The 17,736-nt window shown below is 39.7% G+C and overlaps 1 protein-coding gene across 2 annotated transcripts in view; it reads left to right on the plus strand.

Moving 5' to 3' along the window:
* DCC (DCC netrin 1 receptor) overlaps positions 1–17,736 on the plus strand; it is a 937,052-nt gene that overhangs the window by 585,121 nt on the left and 334,195 nt on the right. For both annotated transcript variants that reach the window (XM_070421174.1, XM_070421175.1), the window contains exons 6-7: positions 2,023–2,177; positions 4,963–5,083. In XM_070421174.1, coding sequence (XP_070277275.1) covers positions 2,023–2,177; positions 4,963–5,083 — 276 coding nt within the window. The remainder of the gene's footprint in view (positions 1–2,022; positions 2,178–4,962; positions 5,084–17,736) is intronic.

The following is a 17,736-nucleotide window of genomic DNA, read 5'->3' on the forward strand; positions in this document are numbered from 1 at the left end:
TAAGCCATGTATTGATTTCATGTTCATGGGATAGAGCCTTTTCCCCCCAGGACTTACAAACTAATGCTAAGGTAACCATGTCTACTGCTATAAAACAGGTGAAATAAATACCACAGGTATTCCTAAAGGAGAGAAAATTTTACAAGAAAAATCATCAGGACATCCTATTTGAAGGATAGGTAGGGTGTCTAGATTCAAGATCAAAGGGAAAACAGTTCAGGATGAGAAACTAGAATGAACAGAGGTGGAATTAGAAAAGGGCCTGCCTCAGAAAATTATAGTGAATATAAAATTAAAAAGTATGGAGATTAATAAATTGGGTATGGTCAGCTCTCAATAAACATTGACTATTGGCTAGTAAATACATATTTAATCAACATCTGATATAAAATTGAGGACACAATCCAAATGAAACAACTAATATATTTGCTCAGAGGCATTCAAGAAATATTTCTGACCTTTTGGGATCATTGTAAAGGGACTGTAAAAAGTTTCATACTAATATTATTATCATTTATAAAGAAAAAATTTAGCCCAGTGTATAATGAGGATACATTTGCTTTAGAAAATTTCTCAGACATACCTTTTATCATGTCTTTAATTTATGAATATTACTGACTCCCAGCCAAGTCATCTAAGTTAATTTTCCACTGAGAAAGATTTAAAAATTTAAAAGTTGTTTAGTACTCTAGGTCCAAATATTTAATTAAAATTTAGGGAAATAAGACATGGCAGGAGGGAGGAAGGAAGAATGGAGGGGGAGGGAGGGAAGGAGGGAGGGGGAAAGGGAGAGGGACAGAGGGGGGGGGAGAGAGAGAGAGAGAGAGAGAGAGAGAGGAGAGAGAGAGAGAGAATTGTGATTGAGATTTTCAAAATCATTAAGTAGAAAAACTAGAACTTGAATCCTGGGAGCTTCCTACTAGCTCTCCCATCAAAGATTATAAATTCACTTTGACATCAAGGGTTTTTGCTGATTGTGGTTGGAAAGAGCAAAATATGGTGGTTACTCAAAGGAGCAAAAATTAGCACTCCTTACTCATTGAGCATAACAACAAAAATGACAAAAAAATACAAGCTAACTTTATATATGGTTACTAAAAATGCATATTTGTGTCTTCAGTGGAAAGGAGATCAAGGCTGCTACTGGGCTGTGCATATAACCTGGGTCACGGGCAATATGAATATTCAATTCTGACATCACTTTTAGATTCCAGTGGAAGAGGATGAACATTGCTTTTTAAAATCTTCCTCTCTCAGGCAGAGTTTTGAGGGTCCAAACCTAGGAGATTCATCAGCAAGGGTGTGTTACATTATATTTGTAAATTTCTTTCAGCTGCAAATTTCCATTACAGAATTACTAGCATTATGGTAATTAAGACATTAAATCACACTAGGATATCGCATACCATGCTGAGAAAATGATAATACAAATTGCTAGGACAATAGGAATGTGTCCACCATAGGAGGGACAGTCATTTTTTGTACCCTGTTACCACAGCCAATTTCAACAGGGCATGAGCCTATCCCATTAACTAAATCCTAATGAAACTCTAGAATTACGGGGACAGGAAGCTTTCTCCCTCTATACTCAGAGCTGCCTTCAGTTCTATCGGCATATCCTTATTTACTTTATCAGTAGTATAGTTTTCATAGTTTTATGTTTTTTTTTCAGGGCAGGTCAATTGGATACCATTACTTGGATATTCACAATGTTTATTCTGTGTAGTTTTTTTTCCAAAAGTGTTTTTTCCCCTCTTTCTCTCTCTCTCTGTTTTTCTTCTGGCAAAACACCATGAGCTGAAACTGCTTAGCTGCATTAGGTGGTGGGGAGGGGCCGAGAGGAGAAGGAAATAGATAAATAGATGTGTTCTAAAGTAGTTCTTATATAACAAACTCAGGGTTTAGGGGAATTATTTGAATTACAAATATTTCCTATCCCAGAGCAGTGATTTTAACTCAGTGCAAACCTTCGCATGCAAATTCACACCTCAGGCCACTCACTTCTGTTCCCTGTCCCTGCAGTTCCGCCCTGGTTCTTAAATCACCCGTCCAACCTCTACGCCTACGAGAGCATGGACATCGAGTTCGAGTGCGCGGTCTCCGGAAAGCCGGTGCCCACCGTGAACTGGATGAAGAACGGAGACGTGGTCATTCCTAGTGATTATTTTCAGATCGTGGTAACCATCTCTTCTCATATTCGCTTTCCAATCCCACGCATTGCTGACTATGTTTTCAGGTGTATTCCTGTCCTGGGAAGGAGGTTCCTGTCTGGCATTGGTGTGATGTGTTGAAAACAACTGTCCTAAGAAAGCAAATGCTGCTGGACTTAGAATTTTTCAGCTGAAATGAGTGATCAAACAGGCCCTCTCCCTTTTTGGTTAATCCTCACCCGATAATATTTTCCCCATTGACTTATTTAGAGAGGGTGGAAAGGAGGGAGAGTGGGAGAGAGATAGAGATAGAGAGATTGGTTGCCTTCCGCATATACCCTGACTGGGGCCAAAGATTGAACACGCTTTTGATTGTGAATCAAACGCACAAGACCTCTGGTCTGCCTGCGAGCTGATACTCCAACCACTGAGCAACACAAGCCAGCCTCCCCCACCCCTTTTTGTTTTCAACAGACAAGGTTTTAAAGGAGGACTTAGGACTTATTTCCAAGTATTCTCATTGCTGTTCTTGGGAAAACAGTTCAGGACCTTGCTCTGGACTATGTGAAGCCAGGAATCTGTTACTGCCGAGACTTACCTACTGTAATGAAGTTTCAGTAAGAGGTGCTTCTGTGATTGCCGTAGTCTTACTTGGGTGATACAGGCAGCTCCCTTCCAGCGAGGACCAGCTGACCTATGTGAGGGTACACAGGGCAGGGGTGATGCTGACGGTGATGGTGGTAGTGGCCGTGGCAGAGAAGCCAGAGTTGACATTGCATTATAATTTTGAACATTTTAAAGCTAAGAACAGTAGTTCTCATTTACTCTAAGTCTCAGAACACACTAGGTTCCTATCCTTGTGGGAGATAATAGGGGCAATGGTACCCTAGTCACTGAGTTGTTGTCCTGGTACATAGTGAAAGCTCGATACTATATCATTGCTGTTCTTTTGACTGTTACCAGCAGAATTCTTTGCTCAATGGTAAATGAGCTATGAAAAGTGTCCTTGAGATGTAGGTTAGCATTGGAGGTTCTGAATTCACATACATAAACATATGAGAAACACTTTCCAAATGTTAAAGAACGTTTGCAGCCGAAGAAAGGTATGTGGGGTCCACATCTGTCAAAAAAGAGTGTTCTTCTAAGCCAGGTCTCCCCATAGAATGGGGCTGGAACATAGGTGCCCTGTGGGCTGAGGCTCAAGCCCTCTACATGGCCTTCCGCCCCTGGTCCCCGCCCCCCCACCCCCACCCCCCGCCCCCCCCCTCCCCCCCCCTCCCCCCCGGCTCTCCATGCTGGATCCCTTTGCCATGATCAGTCAACTTTCAGGAACTTCCATGGCCTCTCCGTGCCTGCATTATGCCATACTATAAGGGTTCTTAAGGGCTAAACCCATAAAAAAATTTTTGTCACTTTTATCACCACTTATTTTTCTTCCACTTTTAGTCGCATTTGTTTAATTGCTTGGGAATAGAGTAAGAAAGGGAAAATTTTTAACTTTTGAATGTCACACCAATCCATTAGTTCCTTTAAGTGTGATGCTATTTCGACTACCACTGAATTAAAAATGGCCTGCCAAGGGGCAACTTGTTGTTTATGCCTAAAATATATGCTACTTGCACATAAAAGAAATTACTGAGTGCCCTTAAGGACACATGATAAAATGCAACATTTATGTTTTTCTACAGTTTGAATAATCTTTCTCCCAGCATGACTCATTACAGCCAACCTCTTTCAGTGTTTCTTTTCTTAAGGTGAAAAGAAAATGTATAGTAGGAGCCCCATTCACATTAAATTGTGCTTAAAAATATTTCCCCAATCGCTCCAGAAATCAGAGAGCCATTGTCTGTTGTACAGGTAACATTTAGCACAGATAGTAACTTACATGTGAATTTTTAATTAGAAGTTAGTCAGCTTTATCTAAGAATTTTATATCAGCCGAGAACTGACTACAAGAGACTAAAAACAATTAAGAATTCCCCACGAGGCAATATTTATCTCTTAATGACTTCAGGGAAAGTGATTTAACACGTCTCACTTACTGAACTAATTCTTGCACTAATATGAAAGATAAACTGAGTTAGTATAATTAAATGCTCTCTCCAGTTCATTTTATCATCCATCCTTTAAAAAGATGGTGGCTCGACTTATAGGAAATAAATGATAACCTTGCCATCTGTAATTTATTGATTACTGAAGTTGAAACATTGTGGTCATATAACAGGATGCAATGGGCATAAAATATCCACCCAGCTCCCCTACAAATTCTGAAATTGTACATGTCAAGGCAATGAAAATTTCAAAAGGATTTTCAGACATATTTTCTCGATAAACAATTCTAGGAAATATCTACCCGCGATTTCTTGTCCCTTAGAAGCTGCAAAGAGGGGTGTTTTTGTTTCTTTGTGTGTGTGTGTGTGTGTGTTTTCCCCTCCAGTAGTTGCTGAACCTCAGCTTCTTTCAAAAACAAGTCAAAGAATGAGATTTCTTTTGTTGCTACCCTTTGCTTCTTCCGAACCTAATAGAAGAGTTTTTTGTTTACTGCTCTTTTAGACACTGAGGAGGTTGTGTATTTTGGGGAGTAGATTTTTCATTGCAGAACTAGGTCAAGTCGATGCCCTTGGATTCAGCATAGTATTCGGAAGCTCTGACTTTCCCAGGTGACACGGGACGTATCTCTGTGAGGCTGGGGATGCTCATGGCCTCCCTTCTTGTTTCTTCTAGAAGTTTTATTAAAATGTGTTTATGTTCATTTTTTCTTTGAGTTTTTTTTCTTTTTAAAATATTTCACTTTGCCTTTTCTTCTCTCTAGGGAGGAAGCAACTTGCGGATCCTTGGAGTGGTCAAGTCGGATGAGGGCTTTTATCAGTGTGTGGCTGAGAACGAGGCTGGGAATGCCCAGACCAGTGTACAGCTTATCGTCCCTAAGCCTGGTAAGAGGAGGGGGACTCTGCTCCGGTGCCTGTGGTTACAGTTATTTGTGATCTGCTTCCCGAACCTATGGTTTTCCCTGTCTCTCAGTCGATTTGAAATTATATAATTAATTAGTTAATTAAATTATACATTTGTGTGTTGAGAGTATATTTTTCCTAGCAAGTTACATATACATATGTACATAGTTAAATGGATAGCTAAGTAGATATATATCTTAGCTATCTATTTATCTATATATAACCATCCAGTAAGATATAGTCATCATCATGAATAATATGTACTGCTGGTTGTGAAGACAATGACCACTAAATCACTACGTTCTCCCCTCTCTTTTGTAATCTACCTTTTTTCTTCAGCATTTTATATAAATATATATGTGTGTATGTATATACATACATGTGTAAACACATATATGTATACACACGTAAGTAGTCTTGAGTCGGTGAAAGTTGGTCGAAAAATATCTTGAACATAAAAATATTTTTCTTAATCTTTCCTGCAGTAAGTTTAGTAGAAAGTAGCTGAAATGTATGAAACATAGTCTTTCTTTTTTTAAAAAAATATTTTTATTGATTTCAGAGAGCAAAGGAGACGGAGATAGAGAGAGAAACATCAATGATGAGAGAGAATCATTGATCAGCTGCCTTTTGTATGCCCCACACTGGGTATCAAGCCCACAACCCGGGCATGTGTCCTGACCGGGAATTGTACTGTGACCAACTGGCGTATAGGTCTATGCTCAACCACTGAGCTGCACTGGCCAGGCAACATAGTCTTTCTTTGGTTTCTATCATTTAAGTGGCTATCAAGGTGTTATATTTTGTGTATCTCTAATCAGATATCTGAAGACTCAGACTCTCGTATTGCTTATAAGGATGGCTTTTTCTTTTTTCCTTATTAAAACAAAAAAAGCAACAGTCAAAGGTGAGTAAAGGAACTATCTAGGTATGAAAAAGGATCATTAAATTCTGTTCAAGATCACTGATTTCTCTCATAGACTACTTCTCTCTCCACTTAATGTGCTTTAAGCATCAGTGTGACTTCATGTGTGTGACTGAGTACATGCTCTTGTGCTGAAGCAGTAACGGATAAGTAGGAGAAAAGGAATCTCTAAACTCACGGTCTGTAATGTGAGCCATGGTTTAAAAACTGTGCGTCATCTCATTAGCAATGACAGTGGGGCCCCCTCTGATGTTAATACTGGCTGCTACTCGAGTCCCAAATTCTGGTTACCATCGATGTCCAGCTATGGCCTTAAAGCTGAGGAAAATGCAAGGTAAGTAATCCCCTATTTCTAAAGAAAAGAATGAGATACAATTTTTTAGGATTTGTGGAACTGACCAAAGAGTCCCAATGATCATCTTATAGTCAATTGCTCATGAGGATTCTCTGAAGTGCTGAAATCCACAGGATTAGAGATTGTCATGGTATTTTCTCCCCCCACAAGTCAAGTTGTAGAGACACTAAGAAAACCCCTTGAACAGTGTGTGTGTGTGTATACTAGGGTGCTAGCAAAAAATGTGAAATGGCAACTCATTCTGAGTGAAAGCTCTCTGGAACGTCCCACCATGCTGGCAGAGAAAGGGGGAGGCAGCTGTGGGGACAAGCTCCGCTTCGCCCTGTGGGAAGAACACAGGTGTGAGCTGCACTGGAAGAGAGCCGGGCTGCAGGCATCTTGAAGGGACCCTGCCCAAGAGGTCCTGCTCGCTGAGCCCAATCCACCCAGAAGGCTAGAGGGTCACTGTCTGGGGTGGAGCTGGACTGGGGAGCCGGTGTGCAAGGTCAGCTGGACTGTGTCTTGCCTGTTTGAAGGAAGGATCCAGTGATCGATTCCTAGGATGGAGGCGAGCTGCCCCACAGAGAACAGGCATGCAGAAACCTTCTGTGGTGGTAGATTTTTAAGAGCACAAGTTGAGAAAAACAGCTTTTGTATCTTTATTCTAATTCTACCCTCTCTTCTCTGATCCTGGAACAGCCATAAGCAGAGGAAGGGAAAATAGATCCAAGAGACTGAAAAAACAGGTGACAGATAGTCCCTACTCCTTCCCCATTCCTGGTCTCAGGTCTACTCTGGGACATGGGAAGAAATTTTACAGTGAACATTAGGTTAATGTTTGATTTAGCTCTCGTGTGTGTGTGTCCCAAGTTGCTATCAGAGGTAAGAAATAGATCTGACAAAGTGTCTTTGAAAGTAGATGCTTATAATATTTCAGTAGTTTGGCTTAGTCAATAGACCAATTATAGAAATTCAATGTCACTTCCAGCCTTACCAACAGGCAGCCCTTTATTAGCGGTATCTTGCACTCCACTAGGGCCCTGATTCATTTGGTCTGTGTGACTATAAAAGAGCGAGGCTCCCCAGGGCAGGAGCATCCTTTACCTTCTCGCTAGGGGAAGCCTCAGAAAATCTCAGTAATTCATTCCTCTCCCATCTAGATGGTAAAGTGTTGTCAGTAGATTCTATACTCTTGGCCACTGTTTTTCATACTTGGCATTGGAGTAGAATGAGAGTAAAAGAAAATAAAGACAAACATCCAAAAGTGTGACAGGACACCATGGTGACTGTCTCACATGGCCCCTTATAAATGACTAGAGGCCCAATGCATGAATTCGTGCACAGGTAGCGTCCCTAGGACTAGCTGGTGATCAGGGTCGATCTGTGGAGCAACCGGTGGGGTGATGGGGGGGGGGGGGGGCGCTGGCACCCGCCTTGGCTGGCCTGGGGCCTGCAGTCTGGGGACAGCTCCTGCATTGAGAATCTGCCCCCTGGTGATCAGTGCACATCATAGTGAGCGGTCGTTCCGCCGTTCGTTCTGCCATTTGGTCAATTTGCATATTAGGCTTTTATTATATAGGATGGGTTGCTTTTTCCTGCCTTATTCAATCATGTCTTCAAAAAATAGCTCCCCGATTCCTTAGAGGTGCAGGGTGGGCTGCGTGGAAGAGGTCAGCTCTCCTGTAAATGCGGCCCTGAGGCTGACTACGATGGGAAGGACAGAGCTCTCTCTGGCTAAGCTTTACCAATAAACAGCCACCGTGTATTTGGGACACACTGTCGGCCCACGTTACACAGCCGTTTAGCTCTGGCCTGTGCACAGGCTCGAGGCTGAGTTACTCTTGGCAACCGCCACAGTCTGCTTCTCCCTGAAGCACACACTGTGAGCCCTGGGAGCCAGGGCCCATTGTTGAGGTATTTACATAAGCCTAGTGAAGTTTCAGCATAGCCTTTCATTGTATAATTAGCGATTCTCTCTTTAGCCATTAGTGATTTAGGAATAAACATTATCTACTGAATTAAATTACGGTAATGACTTATTTTTCTCTCCAGAAAATTAATTTGGGAAAAACATTGAACTATGTGCACTGTAACATGTGAGCTATGTACCTGCTTTCCAGATAAAGAAGCTCAATGGTATTTTTAAAAAAATATTACAATACAGGAAGTTCTATCAATAATATACAACCCCACATAAAGATGCAAACTGCTTCCTGTCTCTCCATATATGCCTACACACGCACCGGCACACACAGAGAACAGCCCCCTGAACACTTAAGAATACTTTGCATATACATCAAAAATGCTCCTCTATGTTCTGTAAGGGGTGATGAATCCAAATTAAAATAGTTTAACTGATTTATATCACTTGTGTTGTCTACTAACCTCATCCAAGAACTAAGGAAAGCTTTATTATTTTTGCTTTCTTTAATCTATTTTAGTGCCGGGGGCCATTGATTAAGATACCCCCTTTCCAAATAACTCCCCTATTCAGTGACTAGCCCAGCCAAAAAGGGTCCAGAATAAATGTTGTCACAAGAATAAGAAGTTTCAATAGCCAGGTAAGCAATAAGTTAGCATCTAGTTGGTATAGCAGATGCTAATGAATTAATTACCCTGAGTCACCATCCAATAAGCCAGGTTTGGTGGAGGTGGTAATTAAATTAAAAAGACTGGTAGCTGGGGTGAAATGTTAGCAGTCTTCTGGTGCTAGGAGGAGGAGAGTAAGGGAAAAAGCAGAAAAGATCAGTAGATATAAGCTGTTATCTCTGAGTTAGCTCTCCCGGTTCTAGCTGTTGAGTAGCATTTTGTTTCCTGGCAATCGTCTGCCATGGAAGGTAATCAGAATACCTAACTGTTGGGCAGGGAATTTGACAGACAGGGAGCTGGCAATGCAGCTATGATTGTGGCATATGTCATCTGGAATATTTTTTTAAATATTTTTTATTGATTTCAGAGAGGAAAAGAGAGGGAGAAAGAGATAGAAACATCAATAATGAGAGAGAATCATTGATTGGCTGCCTTGTGCATGCCCCACACTGGAGATTGAGCCCACAACTTGGGCATGTGCCCTGACTGGGAATCGAACCTGTGACCTCCTGCTTCATAGGTCGGTGCTCAACCACTGAGCCACTCAGGCTGGGCAGTCTGGAATATTTTTAATTTAATGACAGAAATGGGTGAAATTTTCATGGGAGAAATAATATATTTTTCATATCTACTATGCACAAAAGGCTATATGATTGCAAATGAAGAGATTCTATTATAAATATTATGTCTCCTATGTTAATATTGAATATTTTCTAATTCTGTCTTTGTTTCTTTCCTTCAACAATGTAACACAGTAGTTTCCCACTATAGGATGAGAAATACATTGGCTAGGCATTTAGAAAAATGTGAGCTGTCCTCCCTGGAAAAGATTAGTGATTAAAAATGATGTTGAATTTAAGTATTTTATTAAGGCAGTATGTCATAGAGCCTAAAATTAGCAAATGTGTTTTTAATTCAGTCATGAACATTGAGGCATCAAATCAGAAGTCATTTGCATCTGTTTTTGTAACTTGTTCCCTATCAATATGAAAATACCTTTCAATCCAAATGGACAAGAGGAGTATTTGTATGCACACCCATATAATTATTGTATATTAACTGCACCTAATTATAGTGTTTCTTACTAAAGTGTTGACTTTTAACATGATAACTTTGGTGGAATTATGTGAATCAATGAAAAATTATACAATTAGTCTTAACACTTCTATATCTGTTAGAATTTGATTTGTCATTGTATTACCACATAAGAAACTATAAAAGATAATGTAACTAAAGCTAAAGGGATGTACTTCTTTTTTTAAATTATATTTCATTGATTTTTTACAGAGAGGAGGGGAGAGGGATAGAGAGTTAGAAACATCGATGAGAGAGAAACATCGATCAGCTGCCTCCTGCACACTGCCCACTAAGGATGTGCCCGCAACCAAGGTACATGCCCTTGACTGGAATCGAACCTGGGACCCTTCAGTCCGCAGGCCGACGCTCTATCCACTGAGCCAAACTGGTTAGGGCAAGGGATGTACTTCTTAATCTGGTCTCAGTCACTGGTGGCCAATTAAGTTGAATTTTTGTCTCTTAATAGGAGAAGGATTACTATGATTTAAACAATTTGATCTCAGTTGTATTTAGTGTGAGATCAAATTGTTCCTGGAGTTCTGTAAATAATTAAGAAGAGTCATTCCATGTCCTGGACCTGTATATTGATGGACTCAACCTGGAAAATCAATCATTAGACAGTTTTACACAAACTGAGATGTCCATTGAAACTACAGAAATTCTCTTTAGAGTTCCATCATTGTGTCTAAATGAATAAAAGTGCAACTTAGTATTTCTGAAACATAATTCCAATGTATGGATGTCTAGCTATCAGTTTTCCAAGAAGGGTTTCCCTTACAAACCTTAGTAATTAACTATAGCTCACAGGATACAGAGCCAATTTCTGTAAGATGGCTATTAACTTTAATAAATATGGCTATGACTTTATTAAATCCACTGAAAAATTAATTTTGTCTGTCAAAGGTTAAGGTAAGAAATAAAAGAAAGATATTTTCTACCTCAAAGTCTCCTTTCGTGTAGAAAAATATTGACAAAGTAACTCTTTCCCTGAGGGGTCAATGATGGCCCAAGTTTGGCATAAACCAGTCCTTTGTCTTTTGCTATCTCATATTTATCTAGAATATGAGATGTGGACACATCCAATCTCTACATTGTTCTCTAGTTTACCTATAGAGATTTTAAAACATACTGCAATATAGAAAATATTATGAGCAGAATCATGGATGGTATTGCCTGACCTTTCCAAGTCTCCATTTCCTTAGCTGTAAAATTCAGTAGGTAATTGTCTCAAAGATTTAGTGCAATAAATGTATGTAGAAGGGACCTGTAGGCTGTAAATTACTGTACAAATGTTAACAATTACAGTGTTCAGTTGTTTTGTTTCATCTCAAGAAAAATAGCAGGCATATTTATTGGAATGGTACAGCAATAGCTTTCTCCTAGCATAGTTTTTTATCCTCCATGAAAAATTTTAACAAATATTTCAACAACAGCATCCATTCAAAGTTTTAGGGTTTTTAGCCCAATTGACAAGGTGAAGGGCATGGTCTCTTTCACCATGACTGCTAGTGGAGAGGTTTGCAAGGTTTACGGCATCAGTTTGTTGACTTGCGTATTTCATTTTAATGTAGGCTAAGGTTTCTCAGCTATTAAAGGCTTGTCATCCACCCTGTCCTTCGTTGAGGGTGTGCTGCAAGTAGGAATCTAGCTCAGTTCTTCATCGAGGGGATATGGCTGTCTGGCAGACTTTGAAATTAGAAATGAATGCTACAGTTCTATGAAAGATCCTGAAACCTGTAAAACTATACATTCATACAATATGAAAGACTTGATAGATTCATAAACATTGACCACATCAGACTTTGGTAATAAACACACCAGAGAGTGTTATTATACATCTTTCTTTAAAAAAAATCTTTATAGTAAGGAATTAGAAAAGAAGAATTAGAAAGAACTCAGTCCTGCACCTGTTGTATGTTTACCTTTTACTTACAACTCACCCTTTGGTAATAGGTATGTGTGTACACACACACACACACAAACAATATGTACTTCTGACATATTATTAGAGAATTTTAAAATACCCACGCAATAATTAGTAGGAGGAACATATAATTTAAAGCTAAAATTATATAGGTATATATTTAACTGATTACAGAGTGATGACATCAACATTGACAGGTACAATGAAATGGCTCTCATGTACACAGTGTGAGGAATGGATTCCAATGCACAACAAAGGCCTCTGATGATCCCACAGGAAGCTTCGAAGTTGGGATAACTCCTCAGGCTCCTCTGCCTCCAGAGATGAGTGTGACCTTGAAGTGGTTCTCTGTAGCCGAGGACAATTACCTGAGATGGAGCCATCAGCCACTGCCACGCCTTCCAGAGGGGAGGAATGAATACTAGAACTGGATGGTACATCAGTCCATCCACTATGGCCCTCCCTGTGCCACTGAAATCTATTTGCTTCATACAGTATGTTTTTAACATAACTGTATTAGGGTATAGGTTGGTCTTATTCCCTGGGTGGAAAAAGGGAAGGTTAATAGAATAAGCTACAAGCCCCCACCAGTGTAACTGCAGCTGATATCAAAGCTGGAACTGATACTCCTTGTTTTCCTCTTACTACTTGTTCTAGATTTCTCTCACCCTAAACTAACATCTCTGCTGGTCTATGTGGTTTATTGGGTGGCTGACTCTAAGCTCTATGCCTTTGAAGGTCATAGAAACTATTCTAGACTAGTCCATTTACCATCAAAATTGGGGAAGAGTATCAAGAGATGTTCCAGTAGATCACCTGGGAGCCTATCATAGTCTTCCCTGTTTCTCACCTCCTCCTGATCATCTGGGTAGTTCTGCTTGCTTTGGGTGCTGTTATTTTGGCACAAGAAGCCTGAAATGACCAGGCAACAGTGATAGCTCAAAGGTCAATGACAGAAGCATCATCCTCTGACTTCCTGGGCCACAAAGCTTACCCTTGGGGGATGTGGCACCATGTACTGGTTATTGATTTGGAGCATAGTCTGCACCTTAGAGGAAAGCAGTCTATCTCTTTAGGATATTATCTCTAATCATTCCTCAACCGCTCCTCCAAGAAGCTGTACCTATTCGGTATCAAGTCTGCAGGTCCTCAGTGGTGAATAGGTGATAGGGTCCGTGGATCCAGGGTCATGGAGTCACGCCCATGCCTCTTTTGCTGGAAAGTGAGTCATGTGATCATCTGCAGTGTCATGTCGGATCCCAGGTTGGTGGCTCAGACACTTTGTGAGCTCTGAGAGAGTACTTGGGGCTGATGTCCTGAGTACAGGACAAGCCAGTACATGTCTATTCTAATCAAGATGAATTTCCGCCCTTTCCCGAGTAGAAGGAGTCCGATAGAAACAGCATGCTCCCAAGGGCTAGCTGCTCTCCCGAAGAATGTGTTTTATTGGTTGCTCCCCCCCCTCGCCCCGCCCGCGTCTAGTACAGTGGTTCTCAACCTTCCTAATGCTGCGACCCTTTAATACAGTTCCTCAGGTTGTGGTGACCCCCAACCATAAAATTATTTTCGTTGCTACTTCATAACTGTAACTTTGCTACTGTTATGAATCGTCATGTAAATATCTGATATGCAGGATGTATTTTCATTGTTACAAATTGAACATAATTAAAGCATAGTGATTAATCACAAAAACAATATGTAATTACGTATGTATTTTCCGATGGTCTTAGGCGACCCCTGTGAAAGGGTTGTTCGAATCCCAAAGGGGTCGTGACCCACAGATTGGCGACTCACAGGTTGAGAACTGCTGGTCTAGTAGATTTGGCAGTAGTGGTAGCTGCTGGTAAGGAGCAGCAGCTTTGCTGAGTTGGAGCCATGGTGGTGGGCCATGCATAGGTTCCATTCGGCCCTGCTAGCCTCTTCAATAATATACCTTTTGTATCACCACTGGAGCCTGGCTGATTCCAACTGGCTGTATTATTCCAGCTAAAGGATTATTTAGTCCCTCTTTCATAGAGGATGCGATCTGGTGTTTAGATGTGATTCAAAGATCTTTGCACTTGGTGTTTAGTCCCAGAGGCCCATCCTCATCCTCATCCCTCTTCTCCCAAATTCCTTGTTCCTGATCTGATTACTCTCCCTGCAGACCCCTGGATTATTAGCCAAGCCTGCTCAATGTCTCTCTCTCTCTATCCCCCCTTCCTCCCTCCCTCCCTCCCTCCCTTCCTCCTTCCCTTCCTCCCTCCCTCCCTCCCTCCCAGTACACACTTTAGCAGCTGATAGCTCAATTTTGAAAATAAAAAATATTTTAATAAACTGTGCCATTATAATTATTCTAAGTGTGCATATTACATTTTTGGAACACCCTGTGTGTGTGTGTGTGTGTGTGTGTGTGTGTGTGTACGCATATGTGTATCTGTTTGTAGCTATAGATATATAGATATAGATATAGATATAGATATAGATATAGATATAGATATGTATTCCTACGTTAGGCCATTTCTTTTTTCATCTAGGGTAGATCACATGTTGTATCCAATACTCTGCCCATTAGGAAAAGTTCTCATTGTTCTCTCTTTCAGAGCTATTCCTCAGTGGGGCTATAGCATGGTTGTGGTTGACTTTGAGTGCACCTACATACCAAGCAGACACAGCTTGGTCTTTTAAAAGTCCTAGCTTTTAAAACAAATTTAAATATAAATCTATCTCTATATTTATAATGAAAACTCTACTGTAATATATTTATTTTAGAAATCAAAATACATGAATACAAAGAGATCAAACAACAATCAATATATTCTAAAGCATGGCAGGGGTTTTAGAAATGTCTGAGTTTGCCTTTGACTTCAGCCCTCAAATAAATGACTTGGAGCGTTCTCTGCCCCTTGAGGCTGTTAGAAAGCCTTGGGAGATACGGCTTTTGTATTTTCAATCTAATGGGAAACAGAAACACAAGAAAACAAGCACCATTTTAACTTATGGAAAACAACATGTCAACAGAGCTACAGTCAGTCCTATTTAGAGTAAGATTTATATAAATAATAAATACAAAAGAAAAGAAAACACAGAAGAGAATAGTATTTTCAAGAACCTTATTGCATCAGGTACTTTGTGCTAAGCATGTTATATGCATCATTCCATTCATTTCTACGATAATCCAGTTCAGAATATATTATTTTTTTCTTTGTACAGATTAGGGGATGGTGCTTCATGGAGTTCAGATAACATGCAATATCAAATAGCTACAAAGTTGTGGGGCTAGATTTGAAAACCACTATTGAATCTTTATTGGTGGGCACCATGCTGAGTTAGAGCTTTGTAACCACATATTAATTGATTCCTCTCAGGAATTGTTTTTCTCATATTGTGTGGGAGAGAAAACAGGGAAGTTAACCAACTTATCAAGGCCCCACAGCTAGCAGGAAGTCTGACTTTTGTACCTAATGTCTCAGCTATTCTGTCCTAATGTGACTGTCCACCCGCATTCTGTGAGCCTCATGGAGCCCGGTCAGATAAATGGATGATGTTTCAGATATTTTTAGTTTAGTCAGATGAGTTTGGGGATTATTGATAAAAGCAAAGACCTTGAATTTAATTAAAATTTCTAAAATTTTCCACCCAAATGACTTCTGTCCAAATTCCCATTGTTCTAGAGTAGACGTTATTGCTTAGTGGTGGCAAGGTGAGTTTCACACAATCTCTGCTATCCAGGAATCTATAGTTTAAATGAAAATAAGTTTGACAGAATTAATCTTATCAAGTGCAATTAAGACAGAGCTACTTATACTAGTGTATTAATTATTCTATATTTATTAAATATCCAGAGGATATATAAAGACTCACAAACATAAATGCAAATTAGAGATGGTAGATGCTATTTAAAAAAAATTAATTCTTTGTATTAATACTCCTTAAATTCTAATACAGAGTTCTCTAGATATAATTTTTTGTTATAAACCTATTTTAGGAATACGGTATTGCCTCTTTTCACGCCGAATAACAAGGCTTCTATTGTCTTGAAATGTTCTTTCACTTATTTTTTTTTAATTTTTTCCCCAGCTTTAAGTGAAAAGCTCTAGGTTACAAAAATAAATGTTTTAAAACAGGAAAGTTTTCTTTTATACAAATTATCTACTCATAGGTTTTTAGCCTGTAATGCAGTTCCTTAAACACACACACACACACACACACACACACACAACACAATTAGTTAATAAGCCTAATTAACTAGAGTGTGGTATGCATAGATGTCTTTGTTATCTTGTGTTGACTAATATCCACCAAGAAACTGTAGATTCTTAGTTTCCCCTGCCAATATTGATAAAACATATTTATTTAGATGTTATCTGAATTTGATCATTGTAGAACATAAGAAAATTCACTTGAAATAAAAAAATAATCCATGCTCAAAATAAAGCATGCATCCTTATACTGCAAGAAAAGTCAAGTGGAAAAGCCCGTTTCCAATATTTCCTTATGTTTTTCTGTCCCAGTTCCTATTTAAATAATGATATTCCTGATACATAAATATTCTTTAGTTCTGAAAGATGTCAACTGAATGTATATGTATGAAAATGTACAAAAGTAGAATGGATTAATTTGAACAGAGAAAACAATTCTTCTCCAAATAGTTTTTTTCCTAACAGTATAGAAGGAAAAAGAAATAAAAATACTATGTAGCTTATTTTTTACCCTTCTCTTGTATTGTTGATTTCATGAATAGAAAGAGACATGAGATAAGAGAATCAGTGGCCCAGACATAAGCCTTTGGATCTCATGATTCCTTATCCAATTTCTGACATTGGATAAGGACGACAGCCCACCTGCTTTCTTTTCATATGTGAGCCTTACTTCTCATTATTTAATCTGAGCTCTTTGAGCTCAATTCTGATCAGATAGTTTAGGTCTTTAGCAGGCTGGCCAAGAAAAGGATACCATGACCTGTAGGGAAATTCAACTGATAGAAATGGTAAAAAAACAACAACACAAAACGTTTGCTTTTTACATCAAAAACAATAACAATAGAACCTCATACCGGGTATGTAGTTAGTTGCACATAAAGCATCATCCTGGAGGAAGCTACTCCTATTTTATAACACAGATGCTGAGTGGTGGCTTAAGCTGGTAGTCAAATAGGGAAGTTGGAGCAGAACAAATCATTGCCGTGGGTCCCAGGAGTATGTGATCCAGGACACAGGAGTAAGCACCTGGAGGCTTAAGCAGCTCCTCTATGGGAGTTGGAGGAACTTATTGCTGAGGCTGTGGCATCTGAGCTGAGATGGACTCCGAAGTATGAATATGATTTTGCCAGGCGGTCCAGAAGGACAAAGAAATGGCTGGTAGAGGAAGCACATTCCCCAAAGCCTAGGAAAACAGCATAGAAGCAGAAATCCTATATATGTTCAGGAAAGCATGCATGGCTCAGGAAGATGGGAGAGGTCTGCAGGGGCTGGATTACAGAATATTTGTTTCAGAATATGCAAAGAAAATCGGACTCTTTGTCTAGGCTGTGTTTGATAGCAGTGGCTAGAATGTAACAGATCCATATGCCCCTATTGGCGTTTTGGGAAGACAACTCTGGAAGCAATGTGGATGCTGGCTGGGTGGACAGTGGTAGGATGAGGGACGGAAACTAGCAAAATTAACTAGAAAGGTTTATCAGTAGGCTAGGCAGGAGAGAATAAGGCTATCTACTACAACACTAAGTTATGTTAGAAGTTCTTCAAAACATGGAGATTGCTATTAAAAGTACAGATGGATTAAGAATCTGGAATGATCCCTAGATT

The sequence above is a fragment of the Myotis yumanensis genome, unplaced genomic scaffold, assembly GCF_028538775.1.
Source record: "Myotis yumanensis isolate MYYU_CA2020_CCGP unplaced genomic scaffold, mMyoYum1.0.hap1 SCAF_7, whole genome shotgun sequence".
Lineage (NCBI taxonomy): Eukaryota > Metazoa > Chordata > Mammalia > Chiroptera > Vespertilionidae > Myotis > Myotis yumanensis.